Source organism: Maniola hyperantus, chromosome 9, assembly GCF_902806685.2.
Source record: "Maniola hyperantus chromosome 9, iAphHyp1.2, whole genome shotgun sequence".
In the NCBI taxonomy this organism is placed as follows: domain Eukaryota; kingdom Metazoa; phylum Arthropoda; class Insecta; order Lepidoptera; family Nymphalidae; genus Maniola; species Maniola hyperantus.
This window is the reverse complement of record NC_048544.1, coordinates 3352433-3377155: the sequence shown is the minus strand read 5'-3', so window position 1 is coordinate 3377155 and position 24723 is coordinate 3352433. Positions and strand designations below refer to the sequence as shown.

At 36.5% G+C, this 24723-nt stretch overlaps 3 protein-coding genes and 1 long non-coding RNA gene across 6 annotated transcripts in view; all 4 read left to right on the top strand.

Moving 5' to 3' along the window:
• The first annotated feature begins 329 nt into the window (after positions 1–329).
• On the top strand, positions 330–11494 carry NitFhit (NFT-1 protein). Of its 3 annotated transcripts, none has more exons than XM_034971813.2 (11): positions 330–468; positions 1024–1194; positions 2107–2265; positions 4054–4249; positions 4717–4849; positions 5674–5892; positions 6243–6449; positions 7394–7508; positions 8607–8684; positions 9999–10084; positions 11242–11494. In XM_034971813.2, the coding sequence occupies exons 1-11, from the start codon at positions 463–465 to the stop codon at positions 11345–11347; spliced, it is 1476 nt and encodes a 491-aa protein (XP_034827704.1). In that variant the 5' UTR covers positions 330–462; the 3' UTR covers positions 11348–11494. The 3 variants fall into 3 exon arrangements, with proteins under 3 accessions (XP_034827704.1, XP_069356654.1, XP_069356653.1); XM_069500553.1 differs by having other exon boundaries at positions 365–409; XM_069500552.1 differs by lacking the exon at positions 330–468 and adding an exon at positions 497–560.
• A 2887-nt stretch (positions 11495–14381) lies between these two features.
• LOC138402757 (uncharacterized) lies at positions 14382–15911 on the top strand. The gene is made up of 2 exons (XM_069500651.1): positions 14382–14501; positions 14983–15911. Exon 2 carries the CDS (start codon positions 14991–14993, stop codon positions 15774–15776), a length of 786 nt encoding a protein of 261 aa, XP_069356752.1. The 5' UTR covers positions 14382–14501; positions 14983–14990; the 3' UTR covers positions 15777–15911.
• A 1340-nt stretch (positions 15912–17251) lies between these two features.
• LOC138402802 (uncharacterized) overlaps positions 17252–24723 on the top strand; it is a 498790-nt gene continuing 491318 nt past the window's right edge. The window contains exon 1 of the long non-coding RNA XR_011237140.1: positions 17252–17288. This is a non-coding gene — a long non-coding RNA (uncharacterized lncRNA). The remainder of the gene's footprint in view (positions 17289–24723) is intronic.
• Positions 21099–24723, top strand: part of Syt7 (Synaptotagmin 7) — a 429808-nt gene continuing 426183 nt past the window's right edge. Inside the window, exon 1 of the mRNA XM_069501018.1 lies at positions 21099–21286. The gene's annotated coding sequence lies outside the window, so the exon portion shown is untranslated. The remainder of the gene's footprint in view (positions 21287–24723) is intronic.

Here is a 24723-nt window from a genome sequence, read left to right as displayed (position 1 = left end):
TTATGATTATGTGAAAACAACTTACTACGGAAATTGGGAAAGCTGTCGTCCCGGATTTCCCAATTTCTCATTTAGTTTAAATTAGACAAAATTTACTCGATTTTCGACATTGATATTTTTCAATATATTCCGTAAATTTGAGGAGATTTTATTTGCTGGCGGCCCACCAAGTGGCGGCCTTTGTTCTACGCCCTGTGACGCCCCATGTCAACGTCATATATGTTATTGGTCTGTGAACGTCATTCAACTTCAAGTGCCAAACACCGACCAAATAAAAGGTGCCAAATATTTCCATATGATTTTGACAATGACACGAACCGACATTCACAGCTGAAACTAGAAATTAGTAGGTAAATATTTTTTAATGTATTTTTAGATGTTGAAAAGAAATCTGTAAAGGATATTAAAGGTAGAATTCTGATTTCTCTAATTAGCTACCACCCTGTTATTTATAAAGTAAAAATGCGGGTAAGCAAATTATTGGAGGTTATCAAGATTGCCATTTATTAACGTATCTTTGAAAATTAAGATAAGAAATTCTTATAATTCTTAATAGAATGGTGCGTTATTTGTTTGTTTACCTTGTTTATATTACGTTATAAATACTTTACTAGTTACTACCAACGTAATATATTATATGTAATCAATATTTGCTCATTATATCGAGTGTGTAAAGATTAACTCCTTGTGCTACCTATTTGTGCAGTAGGTATACTCTTTTACTTAAATGGTCTGTAAACTTGAGTATGTCGTAATTTAATACAACTTTCTTCTTCTTCTTATTTTGCTTTGTGGCTTAATACAACTTATAATACCTACACTAGTGTTAGTCAAGTTAGGTGTAGGTGTCAAGCTTGTTACAATAAAAGTATAGTAAAAAAATACCAGAAAATGCAGCGTTAGAACTTAGGTTATTTTAAAATTCTCACAGAATAGGCAATTAGAGAAGAGGATTTATATTTTCAAGGAGTGAAGCAAGGAAGTCACTAGTTTGTAATATTTGAGTGTATTATTTTATTTCAGAGTTGTACTGTTTCACTGTTGAAGAGAATAATTAGTACAGACACCACAAGACAATTTAGTACAATGGCTAAAAGGATAGCAGTGTGTCAGATGACCTCAGTGGCGGACAAGGCAGCCAATATGAGTGTTGTCAGTCAGTTAGTTAGTGACGCAGCAAAAGAGGATGTTCAGGTTTAAATATTTTAAGGATTTTATCTCTATATTCATGGGGACCTATATTTACACTGGGAAAATAATATGGAGATATTTTAAACCAAAATAGAAACAAATTCTGTTTATTTTAGTTTTAAATTAGGACTTTTCTACAACTTCATCTGCTTGAATTCAAGTTTTTAGAAAATTCTGTGGGAACTCTTTAATTTTCTATGATAAATAGTAGCCTACACCCTTCTCTGGGATTTAAGCTGTCTCTTTACCAAATTTCATCAAAATCAATTAAATAGATAGGCTGTGAGAAGGTAACATATAGACAGACATACTTTTTAACAGACTTCCAAAAAAGAGGTAGTTCTCAATTCGGACCGCTTTTTGCATTTATCATAATAGTATCCATTATAATAATATTATGTTAGTTTGTTAAGAGTAAAGTTACTAATCCATTTTATTATATTTAGAGTCCCCGCAGACCACAAACTTTTTATCGGCCGATAGTTTGGTCGGTTTCTTAATCAGTCTGAATATGTATGTAAGTGCGCAAATTATAACATTACATATCTTCATACTGATTAAGAAACCGACCAAACTATCGGCCGATAAAAAGTTTGTGGTCTGCTGGGACTCTTGCGCACTAAGCAGTCGATAAATTCAGGTAATTTCAAGATGTTAAGTAAGTAAGATATGCTGGCTATATATATAGTTACCTCGGTCAGCATATTAGTCTGGCCATTCAACGAGGTAACGCTGCCAGCGTTCTGGGCACCCTGCCTCGTTACGGTGGTTTAGATGATATTTTCGATCTGTAATTTTTATGTTCTAGAATAAGTTTGGTATTTTTGTTTATTGTATTTTCATTTGAATCTAAAAATAAAAATCTTACTTAGTAAAAAAGATATTAAATACCTAATATTTTATTTTTCATTTCAGATGATATTTTTTCCTGAAGCCTGCGACTTCATATGTGATAATAAACAGGATACTTTGAAATCAGCTGAATCAATATTAAATGGTAATACAGTAAAGATATATAGAGAATTGGCAGTGCAACATAATGTATGGATGTCTATGGGCGGACTACATGAAAAGGTATGAGTCAAAAAACTTTAACTATGTATGTCTGTTTGTTTGTTTGTTACTTCTTTACATCCCCACAGTTTCAAAAGGGTCTTGGACTGTAGTAATAAAATGATCTGATTTTTTGTATAGTGGTAGTTTATGGGGCAAGAATTAATTATTAAAGAGAATAATTTAAAAAAAATCATGATTTTTATTTATTTTTAACATAATAGGCTACTTGACAATTTTTTTAAGTTGGTCTTAAATGGTTAATATTTGTCCTATTATATCAAAAAAATTAACACTATATTTTTTTGCGCCCTAAAAACCGTAAAACTTTAATTTAAAAAAATATTTTTCTTAGACAGGTGAAAACACTGTCGGCCATGTTTGGCCGATAGATTATCTGTGCTCTGACGTCATGCATTTGTAAACAACAGCATAACCACAGAGTACATTATATATACTGAGCATAACCTACCAAAGTTTAATAAACATGACTTCTATACTAGTTTACATGAAAAATATAGTAATTATCGTTATTGTATCATCCGAGAATGTAAAAAACGCATCGATAAAGACCACAGGAAAGTTGTGGATTAGAGTGCCCAGTGAAATAAATATACGTAACACGCAAAGACTTGCTTAAAGGGATCCTATATGACTAACGACTTCAACCCAAATTTATTTTTGCAAAGATCACTTTGTTGTAAGTCTTACTTAATAACTTATTCAATTTATAAAGAGAAAACGATATTTTTTTACGTTTACTATGAGTTTTTAGAAATATATAAAAACTAGCTTATGCTCGTGACTTCGCCCGCGTGGACTTCATAAATTTCAAACCTCCATTTAACCCACTCAGAGGTGGAATTTCAAAAAATCCTTTCCTAGTGGATACCTTCTCTTTACCTACAAAGAACACACTCACCAAATTTCATGTATCTAGGACCAGCTGTTTAGATGTTTAGGCTGTGCGTTGATATATAAGTTAGTCAGGACTCTAAATTTTATATATATGGATACTACGTTAGTCCCCGCGTGACATAGGAATGACATTTCTTTGTTTACATATTTAATGACGTCACATCATGGCTGACAGCGTTTTCTGCGTTTCAAATAAAAATAAAAATTGTATTTTTTTAAATTGGATTTATATATCCATCCTGCGTTTTTAATAATTGTTATTGATATATTTCGTTGTTTTAAGCAAAATACTATATAAATAATCATTTATTGGACGAAATTAGATATGAGTCAAGTAGCCTATTATTAACGTCACACTGTACGTATAGCGAATAATGACGTCACAATGCGTAAACGACAAATATTTTTCAATATTTTAACATAAGAAATATTTTCCAGCAGAAAAATTATTTGTCGTTTTTTTTTTATTATTTACCTATTGAATTTGGTACAGAAATTGCTTGCATTCTGGACTTTCTAAGTGTGGATTTAGATTTAGGATTTTGTTTTAGAAAAAATCCTGTAGGCACCCATTGTTTTCTCAGAATAGAATGGCCTCCTCCCTAGTCCAAGGTTTGACCCCGGGCACGCATCTCTAACCTTTCGGAGTTACGTGCATTTTAAGCGATGCAATTTACATTAACGGCGAAGAGAAACATTTACATGTCTGGGAGCTTTCTATAATATTCTCGAAAGATGTGTGAGGTCTTTCAATCCGCACTTGGTTGGTCTGGTGGACCCTTGGCCTAAAACTTTCTCATTCTGAAGAGATTCATGCTTAGTAGTGGGTTGGCCATAGGAAGAGACTTGAGATGCTGAAGATAATTATTAGTATGAATTTTGTCTTTTTAGAATGAGAATGACCCAAAAAAGCTGTTCAATACTCACATATTAATAAACAACAAAGGGGAGATAGTCCAAACATACAGAAAGCTTCATCTCTTCGATGTGGAGATTCCGGAGAAGAATGTCAGATTGAAGGAGAGTGACTTCTGCACACCAGGGAGCAGTGTAGTTGCACCTGTTGACACTCCAGTGGGGAAGATTGGTAGGTAGGGAATTTTGTAACTTATATAATTTTATTAATTACTAGCTTATGCTCGCGACTTCGTTGTGTGGACTACACAAATTTCAAACCCCTATTTCACCCCCTTAGAGGTTGAATTTTTAAAAATCCTTTCTTAGCAGGTGCCTACATCATAACAGCTATCTGCATGCCAAATTTCAGGCCGATCCATTCAGTAGTTAGAGCTGTGCGTTGATAGATTAGTCAGTCAGTCAGTCAGTTTCACCTTTCCTTTTTATATATTTAGACTAGCTGATGCCCGCGACTTCGTACGCGTGGTACGTTCGTTGTTCCGTTGCGACGTGATTGAAGGACAAACCAACAAACAAACACACTTTTGCATTTATTATAGGGGTAGTGATAAGGGTAGTGATTACCCAAGCAGGCCAGGCACATGACTATATTTTTCGGTGGTTATTATTCTATTCATCATTAACGGTTTTCCTCAGGTCTTGCAATATGCTACGACATGCGTTTTCCAGAGCTGAGTACATCTTTGAGTTTCATGCGCGCTGACATACTGACCTTCCCTTCAGCATTTACTTACGCCACTGGCTTGGCGCATTGGCATATTATATTGAAGTAAGTCTGAGTATAGCCGTGACAGCCTGAGGGTGTTTGTGCACTATTCGGTTTCTGTTATTCGGTTCGTATCCGTGATTCTTCAGAGTGGGCGTCATACAAATACGTACTCATTGGATTCGTATTTTTACGGTATCCGTGATTTCACGGATGACTCCACAAACGCCCTATAGTGATTAAGATGTCCGCCTCCTATTTGGAAAATCGGGGGTAAGATCCCTCTCACGCACTTCTTACTTTTCGGAGTTATGTCTTGCGGTCCTTTACGATGTTTTACTTCACCGTTGAAACAAGTGGGTCCGAAAAGTTAGAGGTGCGTACCCGGGATCAAACCCGCGCTCTCCGCGAATAGGAGGTCGACGTTTTAACCACTAGGCTATCACCACCTTATTTATTTATTTTATTTTTATTTATTTTATTTATTAGGAACACACACAATACATTAATTTAACACAAACTACGACACTTATAGACAAACACAGGCTGATAAATGTATCTATAAAATGTGTACACAGCATTTGCACCTTTATTATTATTATTATTTATTATTATACCATAATCTATAGGTTCAAGATATTAAGTACTAGATGATGCCCGCGACTTCGTCCGCGTGGATTTAGGTTTTTAATAATCTCGTGGGAACTCTTTGATTTTCCACGATAAAAAATAGCGAAGGTCCTTCCCCGGGATGAAAGCTATCGCTGTACTTTTCGTCAAAAGCGGTTGAACTGAACGGATGGGCCGTGAAAGGCTAGCAGACAGACACACTTTCGCATTTATAATATTAGTATGGATAGTATTGGATGGATTATATCTTTCTACAGGGCTCGAGCAATAGAAAATCAATGCTATGTGATAGCCGCCGCCCAAACTGGGAACCATAACGCTAAACGGCGTTCCTTTGGACACGCACTGTGTGTGGACCCGTGGGGCGAAGTCCTAGCCGACTGCGGGGATTCCGCCCCTTGCTATAAGATCGCAGAAATTAATGGAGACAAAATAGCTGATGTTAGGAGAAATATGCCGGTGTTTCAACATAGAAGGTGAGTCTAAAGGAGAGTCTGAAGAATAAAGGCTGTTAATGTTTTTTATTTATTTTATTTATAAATTAAATTAAAAATTTAAGTTGTACTTTTTTTTAAAGAGATAGCGAGCAACCGAGCAGGCGGGTCACCTCATGTTAAGTGATTACCGCCGCCCATGAACATTTGCAACATAAATCGGTTACACGATAAGGGTCAAAAAATACGTTAGCTGCGTCTCTGTTTATCACATTAGTAACTTTATCTGTGCTCTCTTTTTAATGTGAATGAGAAAGCAAATGTTCCTTTGTCTAGATTTTTTACTCCGTCTACGATTATAGAAGAGAGAAAACTTTTTAATTGCCTTTCAGACCAGACGTCTATTCACTCTACACGCTCAGCGTGCGGAATCAGATGCTTCCAGAACATTCCGGGGAGGTAAAGAAATCAAAAGAGACCCCGCCCGAGAATCAAACCCCAGCACCGACGGGTGAAATGTATGTGTTCGGACACAATCGAGTTCCCGAGTCTTGCGTCTTCTTTAAGTCGGAATTGACTTACGCTTTTGTTAATCTCAGGTAAGACACACTGGTTCTGGTATAAACTAAATTTTAGAGTATTCGCTGGTATTCGCATCTTTTTCTTACCAATATAATAAAAAAGGATAGACATACTTAATTTAATTTAAAACTGTCTCTCTTGGCACTTGAATGACATTGACAGGTGGGCGCTGTTGGAGAACAAAGGCTTAGAATATTTAAACAAGAACAAAGGGAACCTTTTACGGCAACGTTAGTACCGATTTTCGACACGCGCTAAGATAGCCTTGTCGCGCTGTACATCTTAGTTTTTACTATAGGCATCAGTACCCTTATTATAAATGCGAAAGTGTTTGTTTGTTGGTTTGTTCTTCAATCACGTCGCAACGGTGCAACGGATTGACGTGACTTTTTGCATGGGAATAAATAAAGACCTGGAGAGTGACATAGGCTACTTTTTATCCCGGAAAATTAAAGAGTTCCCACGGGATTTTCAAAACCTAAATCCACGCGTACGAAGTCGCGGGCATCAGCTAGTCTCTATATATAAAAATGAATCGCTAAATGTGTTGCTGATCGCAAATCTCGAGAACAGCTGAACCGATTTCGCTAATTCTTTTTTTATGATATTCCTTGAAGTACGAGGATAGTTCTTACGGAGGGAAAAATTTAAAAAAATTGAATTGACTGTTAGGTGGTACGAAGTTCGCCGGGGCAGCTAGTATAGTATAATATACTAGCTGATGCCCGCGACTTCGTCCGCGTAGATTTAAGTTTTTGAAAATCCCGTGGGAACTCTTTGATTTTCCGGGATAAAAAGTAGCCTATGTCCTTCCCCGAGATGCAAGCTATCGCTGTACCAAATTTCGTTAAAATCGGTTGAACGGATGGGCCGTGAAAGGCTAGCAGACAGACAGACAGACGGATAGACAGACAGACAGACACACTTTCGCATTTATAATATTAGTATGGATTTTCGACAGATGCGTAATACCAGGTCACGTGTTGATAGCGCCGCTGCGACTGGTCGAGAGGAATAAAGATTTGACGGACGCTGAGGCGGAGGATTTCTACAAAACCATCATACTCATACAAAACGTGAGCTATCATAAAATATACTTAGACAGATAGTACAGATAGTACAGATAGGGACAGATAGTATTTATAATGGAAATCACTCACGGTAGTTTAAACGCTAAAATAAAATATACTCTTTAATATTTATTTAAAGCAGAGTTTAGTTTACAGGATCTTTGAAAACGTCTCTTATAGAGAGAGAGCCAGCGCGTGCGAGACCTTCCTTATTTTATAAAAGCTGAAAGTTTTTCTGCGTATTGTCCCCAACACTGGGAGGACCGTTTGTTTGGATTGTGGTGGCTTTGGGAGATAACAGATAATAAAGGTGTAAAAAATCTTACCTCAAGGTATAAAGTCTAATCCATACTTCCATACTAATATTATAAATGCGAAAGTGTGTCTGTTTGTCTGTCTGTCTGTCTGTCTGTCTGCTAGCCTTTCACGGCCCAGCCGTTCAACCGATTTTGACGAAATTTGGTACAGCGATAGTTTGATTCCCGGGGAAGGACATAGGCTACTTTATATCCCAGAAAATCAAAGAGTTCCCACGGGACTTTTAAAAACCTAAATCCACGCGGACGAAGTCGTGGGCATCAACTAGTTTTTTATATTTTCTTCAGAATAGTTTTAGAAATCACGTCATGCATTGCTAGACAGTGTCGTGGGAACCCTCTAGACTTACGTTCGGCTGCTATCAGACCTGGTAGAAAGTGATGATAGATAGATACAGCCTAAGATGGAGCGCGCTTGTCTAGAAGATGCCTATTCACTCTTGACTTGAAAGTACCCATATTATAATCGGAGGAGAAAACTGATGCTGGAAGGGTGTTCCAAATCTTAGCGGTTCGAATTAGAAATGAGGAGGCAAATCGCTTCGTACGTATCCGTGGAATTTCGACTACGGAACTTTTCGAACGTGGGATTTTGAGTACTTTTGAGTACAGAACTAAAATTCAAGCTTATATAATTTTTTATTATTTTTTTATCATATTACATTAACACGTAAGATAACAATTTATATCTCGCCAAACTGTACATCAGTTTGTTGGCGAGTTTGCGCTCATAACAGATTAATTATTAATTATAAATTAACTTCACTGTATTCCTTTTTTTCTCTAGCTGATGGAGACTGTACATCAGGCGCAATCTTGTACTGTCACAATTCAAGATGGCCCCGATGCCGGACAAACAGTTAAGGTACGTAATTAAATATTTATATTTTACTAGAATATACCCGCGACTTCGTCCGCGTGGAATAAGCTGGAGCTCTTTGATTTTCAGGCATAAAAAGTAGCCTATTTTCTTCCTGGGGTGCAAGCTATCTCTGTACCAAATTTCGTCAAAATCGGTTAAGCGGATGGGCCGTGAAAATCTAGCAGACAGACAGACACACTTTCGCATTTATAATATTAAGTATGGAACGATAATAACTTATGAAATCATCTGTTCAAACTAGTTTTGACTAGGTAACTAATCGGTAGTACTAACTAGTCATGGCGGAAGCAGCCTTCCAGAAAAGGAATTGAATAATTTGATATAATTGTTACTAGGGCGGAAAAACCGGCCAAGTGCGAGTCAGGCTCGTGCACCGAGGGCTCCGTACTACAGTTGTATTTTTTCGACATTTTGCACGATAATTCAAAAACTATGATGCATAAAAATAAATAAAAATCTGTTTTAGAATGAAGGTGAACACCTTTAATATGATAACCCCACTTGATATAGTTACCTTACTTAGAAAATTGAAAATGCTAATTATTAGTTCATGACCACAATAGGCTACTTGACAATTTTTTTAAGTTGGTCTTAAATGGTTAATATTTGTCCTATTATATCAAAAAAATTAACACTATATTTTTTTGCGCCCTAAAAACCGTAAAACTTTAATTTAAAAAAATATTTTTCTTAGACAGGTGAAAACACTGTCGGCCATGTTTGGCCGATAGATTATCTGTGCTCTGACGTCATGCATTTGTAAACAACAGTATAACCCTGTGGTTATACTGTTGTTTACAAATGCATGACGTAAACAACAGTATAACCCTGTGGTTATACTGTTGTTTACAAATGCATGACGTCAGAGCACAGATAATCTATCGGCCAAACATGGCCGACAGTGTTTTCACCTGTCTAAGAAAAATATTTTTTTAAATTAAAGTTTTACGGTTTTTAGGGCGCAAAAAATATAGTGTTAATTTTTTTGATATAATAGGACAAATATTAACCATTTAAGACCAACTTAAAAAAATTGTCAAGTAGCCTATTTAATTTTCTTTGTGTAATGTAACCACAAATTCACGTTTTTCCCCAAATGTCTGCTATAAGACCTACCTACCTGCCTGCCAAATTTCACGATTCTAGGTCAACGGGAAGTACCCTGTAGGTTTCCCACAGACAGACAGAAGGACAACAAGGTGATCCTATAAGGGTTCCGTTTTTCCTTTTGAGGTACGGAACCCTAAAAGTGGTTAAAATTAAAAGTTTTGACGATACTTTTTCATTAATTTTCAGCATCTACACTGTCATATAATGCCAAGGAAAAAGGGAGATTTTATTGAGAACGATTTAATTTATTTGGAACTGGCGAAACACGATCAGTAAGTGTAAATTTTGTTTTTTTTTAATAAGAATTGGGTATCTTTGTCATTTAGGTGAATTATACCGTAACATCATCTGAGTAAGATTAGTTTTACAATGCAATGTGTAAGCACTTAAATACTTTATTTTATGATTCTGCTGTAAATAAAATACATTATCTGTTAGATGTATTGTATGTGCCCACGTATCTTGCCACAAATGTGGCATACTTTATGTAAGACTAGATGATGCCTGCGACTTCGTACGCGTGGGTGGATATAGGTTTTTTAAAATCCCGTGGGAACTCTTTGCTTTCCTGAGATACAAAGTAACCCATGTCCTTCCCCGGGTTCCAAGGTATCTCTATACCAAAGTTCGTCAAAATCGGTTGAACGGATGGGCCGTGAAAGGCTAAAAGACAGACAGACACACTTTCGCATTTATAATATTAGTATGGATGTAATGGTCTGTGCGCGTGCGAGCGTGCTTGTTCGTAGTGGAGACTATAAAAGTACAGTATGCGGCAAAAAGTAATATACATCGGCCTTTAGAATGTCATTTCGGCTTTGTAAAGCGTTGTCTCTGTCACTCATACCTATATGACGTTTTGTCGGTCTCAACCACTGAGACCATGCTCTACAAATCTGCTGTCTCCTTCTAAAGGTCGATGTGCATTACTTTCTGCCGCATACTGTACCTAGTAGTTCGGGCCTTTTCGTTGGCACGACACAATGGCACCGATTCTAAGCACAACCTAATTTTAGAGTATTCGCACCCATTTCTTCTTACTATTGGTATATGAAAAAGACAGAAGCAGTTTGACATTTCTAAATTTAATTTTTAGATGGTAAAACCCGTGATTTTAGCACGCACTCGCGAACCTACTGTTTAAATTTGTATTGTGCACTAAAATTTAGAGTCTTTAAATGTGAAAGTCATGTTCCGTTCCTTTTTTAGCATTGTTAAAAAGAAAAGGATGCGGATACTCTAAATTTAGTTTAGAGTAAGACAAAGGAATCGGTGCTATTGTAGACACTAGGTACCTATTTGTTGGATTAGCTTTTAAGGAATGTGTTTTGTAAATATTTTTGTTTATCGTGTGTTGGATCAGCCAATAAATGTATTTCTATTCTATTCTAGTTGGGCTTAAGTTTTTTAAGTTTTTCTTGGTTTACAGTGTAAAATCAGGACACCCATCCAAACCGGCGAGATCATTACAGGAAATGGAAGAAGAGGCCGCGATGCTTAGAGAGGAGTTGAATAAGATGAAACAGAATAGCTAGCTGATGTATAACAGAGATAGAAGATACATATTGTATATTTGTATAAATATTTGCTTAGGCTGTGGTTTGTATTAATTTGTGTAATCATAAGTGATATTATTTACCAATATTATATTTGAGTACTTTATAATATATGTCTTAAGGATATTATTGTGTTTTTTTTAATAAAAAATACTAGCCATATCAAAGTCTACCTTATAAAGTAGACAATCTCTGAACTAAATTGATAGGTATAGCTAAGGCTGAGATCTATAGAGCGCTTTGACTTAGCTCAGCCCCTAAGTTTCAGTTAAAACGAGACAAATTTATGTTATGCCAGCGATACAACGCTGTCTCGTTTTAACAGTGTCTTAAGTCTGAGCAAAATCAAAGTGCGCTCTATAGATCTCATCATAAATCTAGTCCTATATTATTCCGTTTATTTAGACACAGATATGGACATAAACAAGTACGCTAGATAAGGTGTGCCATGCAAAATGACAGTTATTTTTTTTGCTGATCGAAGCGCCTCACTGAGTGTACCGGGAATTAAAATTGAGCCTATCTCAAAAGGTTTACGTTTTGACACTACGTTGACAGATGTCTCATCACTAACAGTTCTTCGGCTCGATTGCGGTAGAATGACAGCTACAATGTCACGATCGCATTTATCTCTGATTGGTTGATGCTCGCTTACTATTGGCAATTACTTACAATGTATTGTTGCAACAAGAATCCCATAAATTCAGCCAATCGCAACGATTGCTATTGTAATAATGATCGAGCAGCTGAGTACGCTCACATGACGCTCACTGCTGCTATCAGCGCTAAAATGGCAAAAATCAAGTTCGTTTAAAAACAAGTCGGCAATAGCAAGTCCAGTATACTTATATTACTAGAGGTCAGTGATCTAGCTATATACAGGATGTAACCAGAATGCTTGCAAAAACTTAGCGTTATTGTTATACTACCTAAACACAATCCAATACCAATAACCATTTGCCTCGTTTTGTTCTTTTAGTGATTTAGAATTTTTCAAAACCGCAACGTATAGCGTGCAAAACTAAGGTCAATGCCCCGCCTACTACGCGACATTGACTCCGAGTGACTTACTTCCCCAACGTTCGTTGACCTCTAGCGTCAGTCAGATTTTATTTGCAATTTATCGTAAACTTTTACAAAATTAAGATAGGATTTTTAATAGTTTTTTTCGCGTTTTTTTTTGTGGTATTATATCAGTAATCATCAGTAGTATCACCTGTCTCCGTTTTTGCCAGCGTTTTGGTTACACCCTGTATTTAGACCTGCTATTTTAGTTTAGAGAAATGGCCACCTTTTTCCTCTCAGCTCAAAACAATAGTCATTACATTTTGTTTACATTAATTTTGGTAGGGCCTCATCACTGTTTTGAACATAATAAATTAACTACCCCTAACCCAGGTAGTAATTTCCTAATTACCAAGTTATTACCGAAAGTAATTAATAAATAGCAACAATTAAGCATGTGAATTTTTTTAACGTAAATAACAAATTAATAAATCTAATTCTCTTCATCATGATCATGATCATCCCATCGCCGGCTCACTACAAAGCAAAGGTCTCCTCTCAGAGTGAGAAGGGTTTTAGCCATAGTCTACCACGCTGGCCATGTGCGGATTGGTAGACTTCACACACCTTTGAGAACATTATGGAGAACTCAGGCATGCCGGTTTCCTCGTGATGTTTTCCTTCACCGTTAAAGCAAGACGTAATATTTAATTAATTAAAACGCACAGAACTCCGAAAAGTTAGATGTGCTTGCCCGGGATCGAACCCCCGACCTCCGATTAGAAGGCGGACGTCCTAACCACAAGGCTATAATCAAGCAGTATTAATAAGTAATTAATAAATCGCAACAATTAAGCATGTGAAAATAAAATTGTACGTAAATAACAAATTAATAAATCTAATTCTAATGAGATCCAATTAGTAAATTATCTTACCCCTTCCATTAGAAATTGTTATAAATATAAAAGTATTATTGTTTTATTATCAGTATTGAGCTGTAATTCGCACTCTATTGTTCTTATTAAGTTTAGCTTTAAAGGATTCGATATGGATTTTAATCTATCAAGTATCTGTGATATGTTAGGGGATCGGATTGAAGAGTACAAGACCACTTCTAAAAAACGCAGGATTGAAAGAGGTAAGGTTACCTACTATGTTATATACTAGCGACCCGCCTCGGCTTCGCACGGGTAGCTTATTACAATTTTAATAAGGATCTCTAATTTTTTTAAAAATAAAATATAGCCTCATATATTTTCGTGTAACTATGTGACTTTACTGACTTTATTCACACTAGCTTATGCTCGCGACTTCGTCCGCGTGGACTACACAAATTTCAAACCCCTACTTTACCCCCTTTGAATTTTCAAAAATCCTTTCTTAGCGGATGTCTACATCATAATAGCTATCTGCATGCCAGATTTCATCCGGATCAGTCCTGTAGTTTGAGCTGTGCGTTGATAGATCAGTCAGTCACCTTTTCATTTTATATAATATTTAGACTAGCGACCCGCCCTGGCTTCGCACGGGTAGCTTATTACAATTTTAATAAGGATTCCTAAATATTTTGGAAAGTTAAATATAGTCTTATGTCACTCAGGAATAATGTAGCTTTCTACTGGTCAAAGAATTTTCAAAATCGGTTCAGTAGTTCCAGAGATTCCTTCCTACAAACAAGCTTACAAACTTTACCTCTTTATAATTTTAGTAAAACCCTTCTAACCGTGAAATAGTTAAAATATATTTTCGATTTTCAAAGTAAGATAGCTATACCAAATGGGGTAATTATTATCATATTATGAAAGGGCATTACCTGTACATTTTTAAACAGATTTTTATTTATTTTTATGCATAATAGTTTTTGATTTATCTTGAAAAATGTCGAAAAAAAATACCTGAGTACGGAACCCTCGGTGCGCGAGTCTGACTCGCACTTGGCCGGTTTTTGAGATCTACGGTGAAATGCCAAGAAAGGAGCTTGGTGAACATTCTTTGTCATACATAGGTATTCTTAGTAACCTACTGTTTTTGTTACCAGGTAGTTGTGCACCGAAAGCCAAGATCGCGAAATTCACTCATGAAAACCAGCCTGAAAATTCCGTAACAAAGCACGGAAAATTGTTCAAATGTAAGTACATATTTTGTTAAAGTACTATTGTACCTTTTGACGACCTCCCTGGCGGAGTGGTAAACGCTTTGGTTTTATTAGTGGGAGGTCCTGGGTTCGATTCCTGACTTCGATTTGACTGAAATCGTACTCTTGACATGAAATTTGTTATTTGACACAAAAAGTTAAAATGGCGCGTGAGGAGTTAAAGTTTACGTATTATACATACATTTTGCAAGTTATAAAAATGGACTAGGTATTTATGCAGTTATTTATGTCACGGCACTATTCTAGTTAAGTTCACGCAAGCTATAAAATATTATAAGATGCTTGTGTCTTGATTGATTGCTAGTGTATTAATATTAATGCCAGGCCTTAAACTAGCCTACCTACTTAAGTTACACTTATCGCAAAAGACGTTGGGGTCCCAAGGTACTTTGACTCCCGCATCGGAAAAAACGGAATAGATTAGTATGTCTAATATTAGTTTCATTGTTTATAGGTACCCGTATGTACGCATCAACGCCCATAAAAACACCGACAATTGAATCGCCACAATTTTCCACGTCAACTATGTTTTCTTCCATCGAAAAGTTGCCCGGGACAGCTAGACATCTTAGTCGAAACCTAAATATAGAAGCGAAGAAATTAACCTTTGATGAAGAGGATTACAACGAAATTGGTGAAAAATCCAAAATGGAGAACTCAGAAGTGAGTTTCTCTTCAGCCACAAAAACGCTAAAAAGGCATCGTGTTCAAAAGACAAGGTTGAATGTAAAAAGACTACTTTTTGACGAAGATGGCCAGAACAATGACGAAAGTTTGTCCAAAGATTCTGCAACCATTGAACCAAACATGGATGACAAATGTTTGCCCCAAGATTCAGCAAATCATGAAGAATACAGAAGCCTCGAATGTTTGCCCAAAGATTCTACCAGTGACACTTTGACTAAAGTTTTAACACCGCTGTATACGCCTAAGAGGCCCCGTCTGCCAAGAAAAAGTATGAATGCAAGAAGATTATCTTTTGACGATACCGAAAATGAAGATACAAGTACAAGTGTGTATTATAGTATTTCAAATGAATGGTCTAGTGAAAAAACCTTGGGCCCAATCAAGTCTTTACTAAAGATGCCCAAAAGAAGTTTCAAGGATCAAGATTTGTTAGAAAGTTTGCCAAATGATTGTATCGATAAAACGTTGATCCCAGACAGTGAAGAGATGGACTGTTCTACTATCATGATACTAAATGTGGGAATTTTAATTCGTCCTATAGGAGATATTTGTGGAGATTAAACAAATTAACAGAACATTTTATGGTTGGTGGAGCTTGGAAGTTAGCCAATGAAAGTTCTTCGATGTTGGTTCTAGTTGGTCGCCAATGTTTGTTAAATGTTTTAGTAAATGATATAATAGACGTTGATATTAAGTAGGTATCGTAAAATGGCTTAGTTTTAAGGATACTAGATAATTTATTTTAGGTTTACTTATTTATTGGTTAAGTAAAACAGTTGTTAATTTATTATATTTTGTTACATAATTTATAGATACAATAAATATGGTTATTAAACTTTAATTATATTTTCTTTAATTTATAACAAAATATTTCCTAAACTGTCCATGTCAGAATACCATTACCTATTTCTTTTACTAAGCAAACTACAGTACGCGGTAGAAAATAATCTACATCGACCTTTAGAAGAAGATAGCGGATTTGTAGAGCATTATCTCTGTCGTTGAGATCGACAAAACGTCATATAGGTATGAGTGACAGAAACAACGCTCTACAAAACCGAAATGTCATTCTAAGGGGCGATGTAAGTATATTAAGACTTTCTGCCGCGTAGGTACTTACTGTAATGACTTTTTGCGGATAGGATGTTCCTATCATTAGGATCGCTTTTTTAGGGTTCCGTAGTAAACAAGGAACCCTTATAGTGTAGCCATGTCCGTCCGCCTGTCCGTCCGTTCGTCCTCGGTTAATCTCAGAGATTATTAGTGCTAGAAATCAGTAATTTGGCATGGGTATAAATATTAATCACGCCGACAAAGTAGTGAAATAAAATTGTGTTTTTTTTAGGGTAGCTCCCTTACATGTAAAGCGGGGATGATTTTTTTTCTCGTCTACCCCATAGTGTGGGGTATCGTTGAATAGGTCTTCAAAAAGTACTGTGGGTGTGGGAACATCATTTCTCGATTTCTAGATCCGTTTGTAAAATATGATGTTTGACTCAAAATGGTTAGCGTCCTATACTGAGATTTTTGGCTCTATCATTTGTATGGAATTACGTAACAGAGAGAGCGCTTTATACTAACTCTTTCCGCGGATAGAGTGAGGGAACTCTCGGTTTGATCCAGAATGGACGATGAAATCATAGACAACTAGGGCTACCTATAGAGCTACCTGCGTCAAATGTAGGTACTTACATTTAACGCCTGCCAGTAACGTCGATGCCTCGACGTACTGTTGTAAGTTCCCTTCATAGAGATATTCATCCAAGGTTCCCTTACTGTCGTGAACAGTGGTATAGTGGACGCCTTCCTTTACATTTGGAGTGCCAATAAAAGTTTTCGATCTGAGCATCTGAAAGACGATTTCAATCTTCAAGTTGGCCGTCGACTCAAGCACTATTGTATTCGATTACTTGACCCTTTTTCGTAGTGTCCTTTTGTTGGAGCGTTTGAATTGAATAAATTAAGCTGATACCCGTGATTTTGTCAGAGAAAATTTCCCGAAACATTTTGTTCTGTAAATGATAAAAAAAAAGATTCCGACGAATTGAGAACCTCCTCCTTTTTTTGAAGTCGGTTAAAAAAGCTTGGATTTGACTCGCTCCAGCAATGCACGGGGCTGCAATGGCTTGTATAGTACCTATGGTATAATAACATTGTAAATTGAAAAATTAAAAAGAGCAACCGCTGAGTTTCTTGCTGGTTCTTCTCGGTAGGAACGGCATTCCGAACCAGTGGTAAATTAAAACTACCTGACGATTCATAAGCATTTACTTAAGAACGTTTTAAAAGTGTCTGTTAGGAACTAAAAAAAATTATGAAAAATATTCAAGAGCGTGTTAACCTATAGGTATTTGACTGTGACGAACTCCTCACTAGAGTAGGTCCTTAAGTGGTACCTAATACACGAAAAAGTTATAATCGAAATAAGTAGTTTTGTTTGTATAAAAGATCTCTTAGTTTTGTGGAGTAGGTAAACTTTAGCTACCAAACAAACGCTACAAACAAAATCGCAGGCGAACTAAGAACGTTGGTAAGTTTACATAGGCTTTAGTCCGGCTAAGCGAGGTTGTTCCAACTTCTGAAAATGCGATCAAGATACAAACTTTCACAAATCCCGCTGAATTAGGATCCAAGCTAATAATAATAAACACCCAGCAAAATATTGCACCTTCAACCCTAAAGTTGTTTGGCTCAAGGATAATATTATATTGTTACTAGATGATGGCCGCTACTTCGTCCGCGTGGATGTAATATTTTAAAAATCCCGTGGGAACTATTTGATTTTCCGGGATAAAAAGTATCTCCTTCCCCGGGATGCAAGCTACCTCTGTACCAAATTTCGTCAAAATCGGTTGAAGGGATGTGCCGTCAAAAGGTAGCAGACAGACAGACACACTTTCGCATTTATAATATTAGTATGGCATACACCTTTTAGAACTCTCCGGTATGCAGGTTTTCTCAGAATGTTTCTCACGATGTTTCTCTTCACCGTCAAAGCAAGTGATAATTATGTAGATAACTAGCTGATGCCCGCAACTTCGTCTGCGTGGAATTAGGTTTTTTAAAAGCCCCGTGGGAACTCTTTTATTTTCCGGAATAAAAAGTGCTCTCCAGGTCTTTATCTATACCCATGCAAAAAATCACGTCAATCCCTTGCACCGTTGCGGCGTGATTGAAGGACAAACCAACAAACCAACAAAGCAACAAACAAACACACTAAGGGTACTGATAATAAGGGTAGGTACTGATTGCTTGAAATGCACATAGCTCCGAAAAGTTAAGAGGTGTGTGCCCAGGATCGATCCTCCGACCTCCTGAGTAAGAGGCGGAAGTTTTCCACGGCTCTAACTTAAATTATAAAAAACATGTAGGACAACTACCTTATAAGCACGTCTAAAGCAGCCTTTCCTGAGAAGAGCCGGCAAGAAACAAGGTAGTTGCTCTTTTCAAATTATAAAAGTTACAATATTATCAATGTTAATAGGTACCTAATATCAGTCAATGCCGGGAAGACCAAGATGCAAAAAGATATATTCTGTTAGTGAAATCGCTTACGTTTTTAAATTAGTGATCCTTCCGAAGTAAAGGTGAAAAAACATAAAGAGCGACTCTATCTTAGCGCAATGTTCGTTACAAAGTTACCCTGACAAGTAATTTAGTTTGGTGCGGGTCCAATTCTTCCCCTTACTAGATTATCTGTTCGTACTTTGAATCGAGTTACCTAATGGGGTATAAAAGGTGTTCTACCAAATTCAATTTTTATTAATACTTTGAAAGTTTTATTCAATTCACGCGGTAGGTATTTGTGTGGAAGAAATTTGAAAACTGAAATTTTTGCTGGTTTTCTATATAGCAAGTTGAAAGCAAAAAGTTTTGGATTCGATCGAGGATCGCTGATATTTTTATATTTTAGACTTGAGTATTACGATATGGAAACGATATATTAATGTAAGTACCTAAACGTAATCATAAAAGGTCAGGAAAGTTGCGAAATAAGGGCTTTCGATATGACGGGTCGAGGGACTGAAACAAAAGGGAATTTGTAATAAAAACTTTTTGGATTTGGATCCTTCACTATCTACATATAATGTATTCATTGATATAGGAAACAAAATACATGCGTATCCCTACAGTAATTTGAGCAAATAATATAGCCGACAAAGAGCGCGGAATTCGCTTGTATATCGTTCTAAATTTCGGAATTTCGTCTGCACAGATGTCGTAGCCGTTAACATTTCAATAAGTAAGTATGTTTAAAATGTAAATAAAGAATGTTGGAATTTATGTAAGAACCAGTTCTAGTGGGAGGCTTCGTCCGTGGCTAGTTACGACCCTACCGGCCAAGCCGTGCCGCTGAGCGTAGAAACCAATCTGGGGTATGGGCTTAATGAAACTGCCATACCTCTGTCCCCTGCCAAGTTAGCCCACTTCCATCCAGGACAGATCGCAGTCAAGGGCTAAGTTCTAATGGAATAAAAAAAAGCTAACTTGTGATATCAACGATCTCTATTCTCTATGTACCTACCTACCTAGCTAGTACCTAATATAATAATGACGTCACAATCCGTAAACGACATTTTTTTTTCAATTTTTTAACATAAAAATAGGGTAATTTCTGCCGGAATATATTTTTTATGTTAAAGTTGAAAAATATTTGTCGTTTACGCCATGTTACGTCATTAATCGCTTTCCGTACAGCGTGACGTTATTTTAAAAATGAATAAAAAAATCATGAGTTCTAGCCCCATAAACTACCGCTATACAAAAAAAACACGTCATTTTATGACTACACTCCAAGACCCTATTAGTTATAAACTCTCAAATTGGTCCTAATTTAATTTAATCCAAATTGAGACGGTGGTTTCAAAGTAATGAATTACTCCAATAAGTATTTTATTAGACTCTACTACTACTGTATTTTCACCTAAGAAAATACTTGTTAAATGGGTACAGTCTTAGTTTGTCTTTAATTTGAACAGTTAAATTGCTAAGGTTAATAAAACAGTCTTATTCACAGAAATAATATCGTCTTATTCTCGTATGGCCCCTGGCTTTGTCGTGTGGATAGTACAGGTCCCTAAAACAATAGTGAATGATAGAGTTTATCTCAACAGAAGGATTATAAGTGTACATTTTCGGGACAAAACTATTCAATTTCGGGCTTTAAAATAATTTCGTGTTAATGCATTCTGCATTCTCTCTGCTAGATTCTCATTGTTGTGGGTCGTGACCTGTCCCGTCATCGTATTTTTACATTTCTCTATTTTATTATTCTATTTATATAATAATAATAATAGTTTTTATTGTCAGGCATGAAAACCCATAGAACATAAAAAATTACAATAAAACAAAATAAAATAAAATAAACATTAGATTGGAAGGCACATAGACATACACATAATGACTAATTGAAATGGTACATGAACCAAGGAGTTTTCAAATTGTAAGCATATTTTTGTGTTTTTTTTTTTTTTTTTTAATTAATTGAATTAAATCACATACCAATACAAATCAATTTATTTATTTCTCGAGGTAGCGGTGATAGGCCTAGTGGTTGAGACTTCTTTTCGGGAGGTTGGGGTTCGATCCCGGGCACGATCCTCTAACTTTTGGAAGTTGTGTGCGTTGGAAGAAATTAAATATCACTTGCTTGAATGGTGAAGGAAAACATCGTGAGGAAACGTACCTGAGAGTTCTCTATAATGTTCTCAAAGGAGTGTGAAGTCTGCTATTCCGCACATGGCCAGCGTGGTGGACTAAAGGCAGACCCTTCTCATTCTAAGAGAAGACCCGTGTTCAGTAGTGAGCCGGTGATGGGTTGATCATGATGAACTTCCCGGCGTATCCTGCGAAGCCTGCAGTAAGCAGTTGCCTATCGTTCGTTGTAGCGCTCGGTCTACGGCGTGCTACGGAATCCTATGTAACAATACGAATTTGTATACTTACAAGAAGTTTTTGTGTACTAAAAGTGTTTTGTGCATGTAATTTTCCTGTGTAAGTGTTGTGTTTTTTCCCAGATTTTTTTTAGTGTTTGTGTCTGGTGTACTTTTGGCGGCTTAAAGGAGAAAAAGGTATGTTTTTTTAAACTTAACTATTTGTAACAGTACATCGTGTGTTGTTTGTTTTATTACACTTATTGAAGGCGCTGTAAATCTTGTTTTTATTAATTTAAAGTCTGTTTTTTAAGGTACAGTTTATTTTCAGCAATATAAATAGGTACTTATACCTAACTCAACAAAGTATGTAAGAAAAAATAATAAAGCTCATGGAATTGCTGCAAACTTTTCAATATATTTTTGAATAAAATCTATTTATTTTATTATATATATAATAGTGAGTTTAGCATAATATTTTAGTAGATTTTTAGATTTTTTGAGTAATAGAAAGAATCTCTGCGTAAAAACAATTCAACGTTTTAAAATATCTTAAGCCGCATAGTAAGAATTTGAAAACATTTACAGTGGTTTATCAGGGCTAATCTAAACATTTACTTTGAATAATAAGTACATAACATTATCGGGTATTAGGTTGCCATACTAAATATACAACAAAGCCTAAACCACCCAATTCATACCATCTGGTCGCCTACTTTACATCGTTGTTAGGCCAGTGGCTTTCAATTATTCGCATATTGTTGAAAAGCTGGCGGCCTCTTTACAACGATAATATAGAGCTGGCAACCCGCCTGCTATGGTCTTTCACACGGTTTATATGAAATATGAAAATCTTGAATTGGAGTTTCATAATTCAAGTGCCTTTTGAAGTGAAAACCTTGCGGCCGTGGGGACCGGGGTATCGAGCTCTTTTTGAGGAAACTTAAAAAAGGATTATCGAGTTGACCGGGGAGCCAAGAGCTGGCAGTTACCATGGACCAGGACAAAGAATTACTTTGGCCATTCAAAGGGCCAATGCTGCCAGCACCTTGGATATGCCTTATTGCGCTGGGCTCGATGAGGTTTTAGATTTTATTTATTTAAGTTTTTATTTAATTTTTACAGATTTAATTTAGACTAGCTTATGCCCACGACTTCGTCCACGTGGACTACACAAATTACGAACCCCTATTTTACCCCTTTAGCGGTTGAATTTTCAAAAATCCTTTCTTAGCGGATGCTTACGTCATACCTAATAGCTATCTGCATGCCAAATTTGAGCCCTATCAGTTCAGTAGTTTGAACTGCGCGTTGATATATCAGTCAGTCAGTTAGTCAATCACCTTTTTGATTTATATATTTAAATTTAAGTTTATTTAATAGAATTTATTGATTAAATAAATTTATATTTACAATATTTATTGATGTAGGTATAATTATTGTAAATATAAATGCGAAAGTGTTTTCTAGCTTTTCACGGCTCATCCATTTAACCGATTTTGACGTTTGTTAGGTACTAATATTGCTTGCAACCCTGGGAAAATTAAAACTTAGCATGGAATTTTTGAAAAAAAAAAACCTAAATTCACTTGGATGAAGTCGTGGGTATTTCGTACACAGACAGCTTGCATACTGAAGATGGACATAGGCTACTTTTTATCCCAGGAAAACAAAGGGTTCCCATCTAATCTAAATCCACGTGGAAAAAGTCACGGGCATCATATAAACCTATGATGACCTAGATGATCTAGATTGTAGGTACATGATATAAAATGATGATCAATTAACTCGACATGCCTGCTCGGTTTAGCCTTAACTACACTGGACAAAAGGTCTTTTAACTCGAGTTTTCGTCAAGGGAATATATTTGAATATAATATGAATGTCCGGACCAAGGGTCCTTACCTAACATATAGGTAGTTCGTAAAAGTTCATGTCAGTTTGTGTCGTGGTGTGACTAAATAATAGTCACATGAGTTATAAATATTGTATTGAATTGACAAGGTCTTTCGTACCTAATGTAAGTACCTTGTTCTCATAATACTATTTTGGTTCATCATCATCATCCTGATCAACCCATCGCCGGCTCACTATAGAGCGTGCTCTGTAGTGAGCCGGCGATGGGATGGGTCTCCTCTCAGAGTGAGAATGGGTTGGCCATAGTCTACCACGCTGGCCATGTGCCGATTGGTAGACTTCACACACCTTTGAGAACATTATGGAGAACTCCTAGGCATGTAGGTTTCCTCACGATGTTTCCCTTCACCCTTAAAGCAAGTGATATTTAATTAATTAAAACGCACATAACTCCGAAAAGTTAGAGGTGCGTGCCCGGGATCGAACCCCCGACCTCCGATTAGAAGGCGGACGTCCTAACCAGTAGGCTATCACAGCTTAGTACTATTTTGGTGCCAGTCAGCCATTATTCTTGGCACCATTTGACGCGGGCATGATTGGTATATTCCGTTATCTGTGATTGGTATAGTAATTAGATAAGGCTAGCTTTAAGTTATATTGTAATATTTTCATTTAGAAAATCTAGTTTTTAAAAAAAATTATTTATAATTTCTTGTTTCAGTAAAAATTTGTTCTAACTGAAATCAATGAATGCCTTTACTTACAACTAGTTTCAACTAGTTGACTGGAATTAAGACAAAATCTGACTATCCGATTCCACGCAGTCATGGCGGTCCTACGCCTGGAGTGTTTTTGTAAAACGCAAAGTCAGAAGCTCGCGAAGGAATCCTCCTCTTCTAGGCTCCTGAGTAAAGTAAACCTACGAGACCGAGTTCATTGGACTCAAACACTGAGTTGTACTTGAACTTTCCGCTAGGTGATCCCAAAACTGCTTTCAGTTGAGCTAAAGCAAATTTGTCTCACAAGTCACAATGTCTTGCGAGTTGCGACCGTCCAGAGATATCTGAAACTGATCCGTAAGAGATTTCTTATAAGATTAGTGACAATGGATGAAACCTGAGTTTCACCACATCTACTCCCATAGTCAAAACAACAGTCCGATCAGTAAAAAAAAATATTTTTAATTATTATTATAGTTTATGTAAGTTGTTTTAATTTATGTATATACATATTATATAATATTATATAGTATTTATTATGCTCTTTTCTTTTTGTACCTATTCTATTCTCTTTACAACCTCTCGCACTGCCAAGGGTCACTGGTAGAGATCTCTCATAGAGATAAGTGCTTCCCTGTCCACTTTTACTCTCTTTTCTGTAAATGTTTTTGGTACAACAAAAACTGGACAAGTGTGAGTCGGACTCGCACATGAAGGGTTCCATACCATCGTACAAGAAATAACACTTGTTCGTGGTTGCATGATAATGCAACCACGAATTCCCGGTTTTCGGATCTTGCCTTTACATAGCTTTGCCAGAAGGGCTTTGCAAGAAGGGTGATATCTAGTGGCTAAAGCCTTCACCAGACCAGAACAGAGACAAGTTAGAAATTACAAATTCCCAAATTGTCCTAGAAATCGAACCCGAACCCCCTGCTCATAACACCACAGCGCTTACCACTGTACCAGTGAGTTTGTTACATCTCCTAGTGTCACGTCAAGCCTATCTATTTCCACAGGTGTTGTGGAAATAGATATTGTCCATTCATTGTAACTTGA

Bases quoted from the DNA above. Each gene is read 5' to 3' on its own strand.
- NitFhit (XM_034971813.2), top strand. The intron at 6,450-7,393 runs GTAAGACACACT...GATTTTCGACAG, and splicing joins TACGCTTTTGTTAATCTCAG to ATGCGTAATACCAGGTCACG. The intron at 7,509-8,606 runs GTGAGCTATCAT...TTTTTTCTCTAG, and splicing joins CCATCATACTCATACAAAAC to CTGATGGAGACTGTACATCA.
- LOC138402757 (XM_069500651.1), top strand. From the start codon at position 14,991: ATGTACGCATCAACGCCCATAAAAACACCGACAATTGAATCGCCACAA.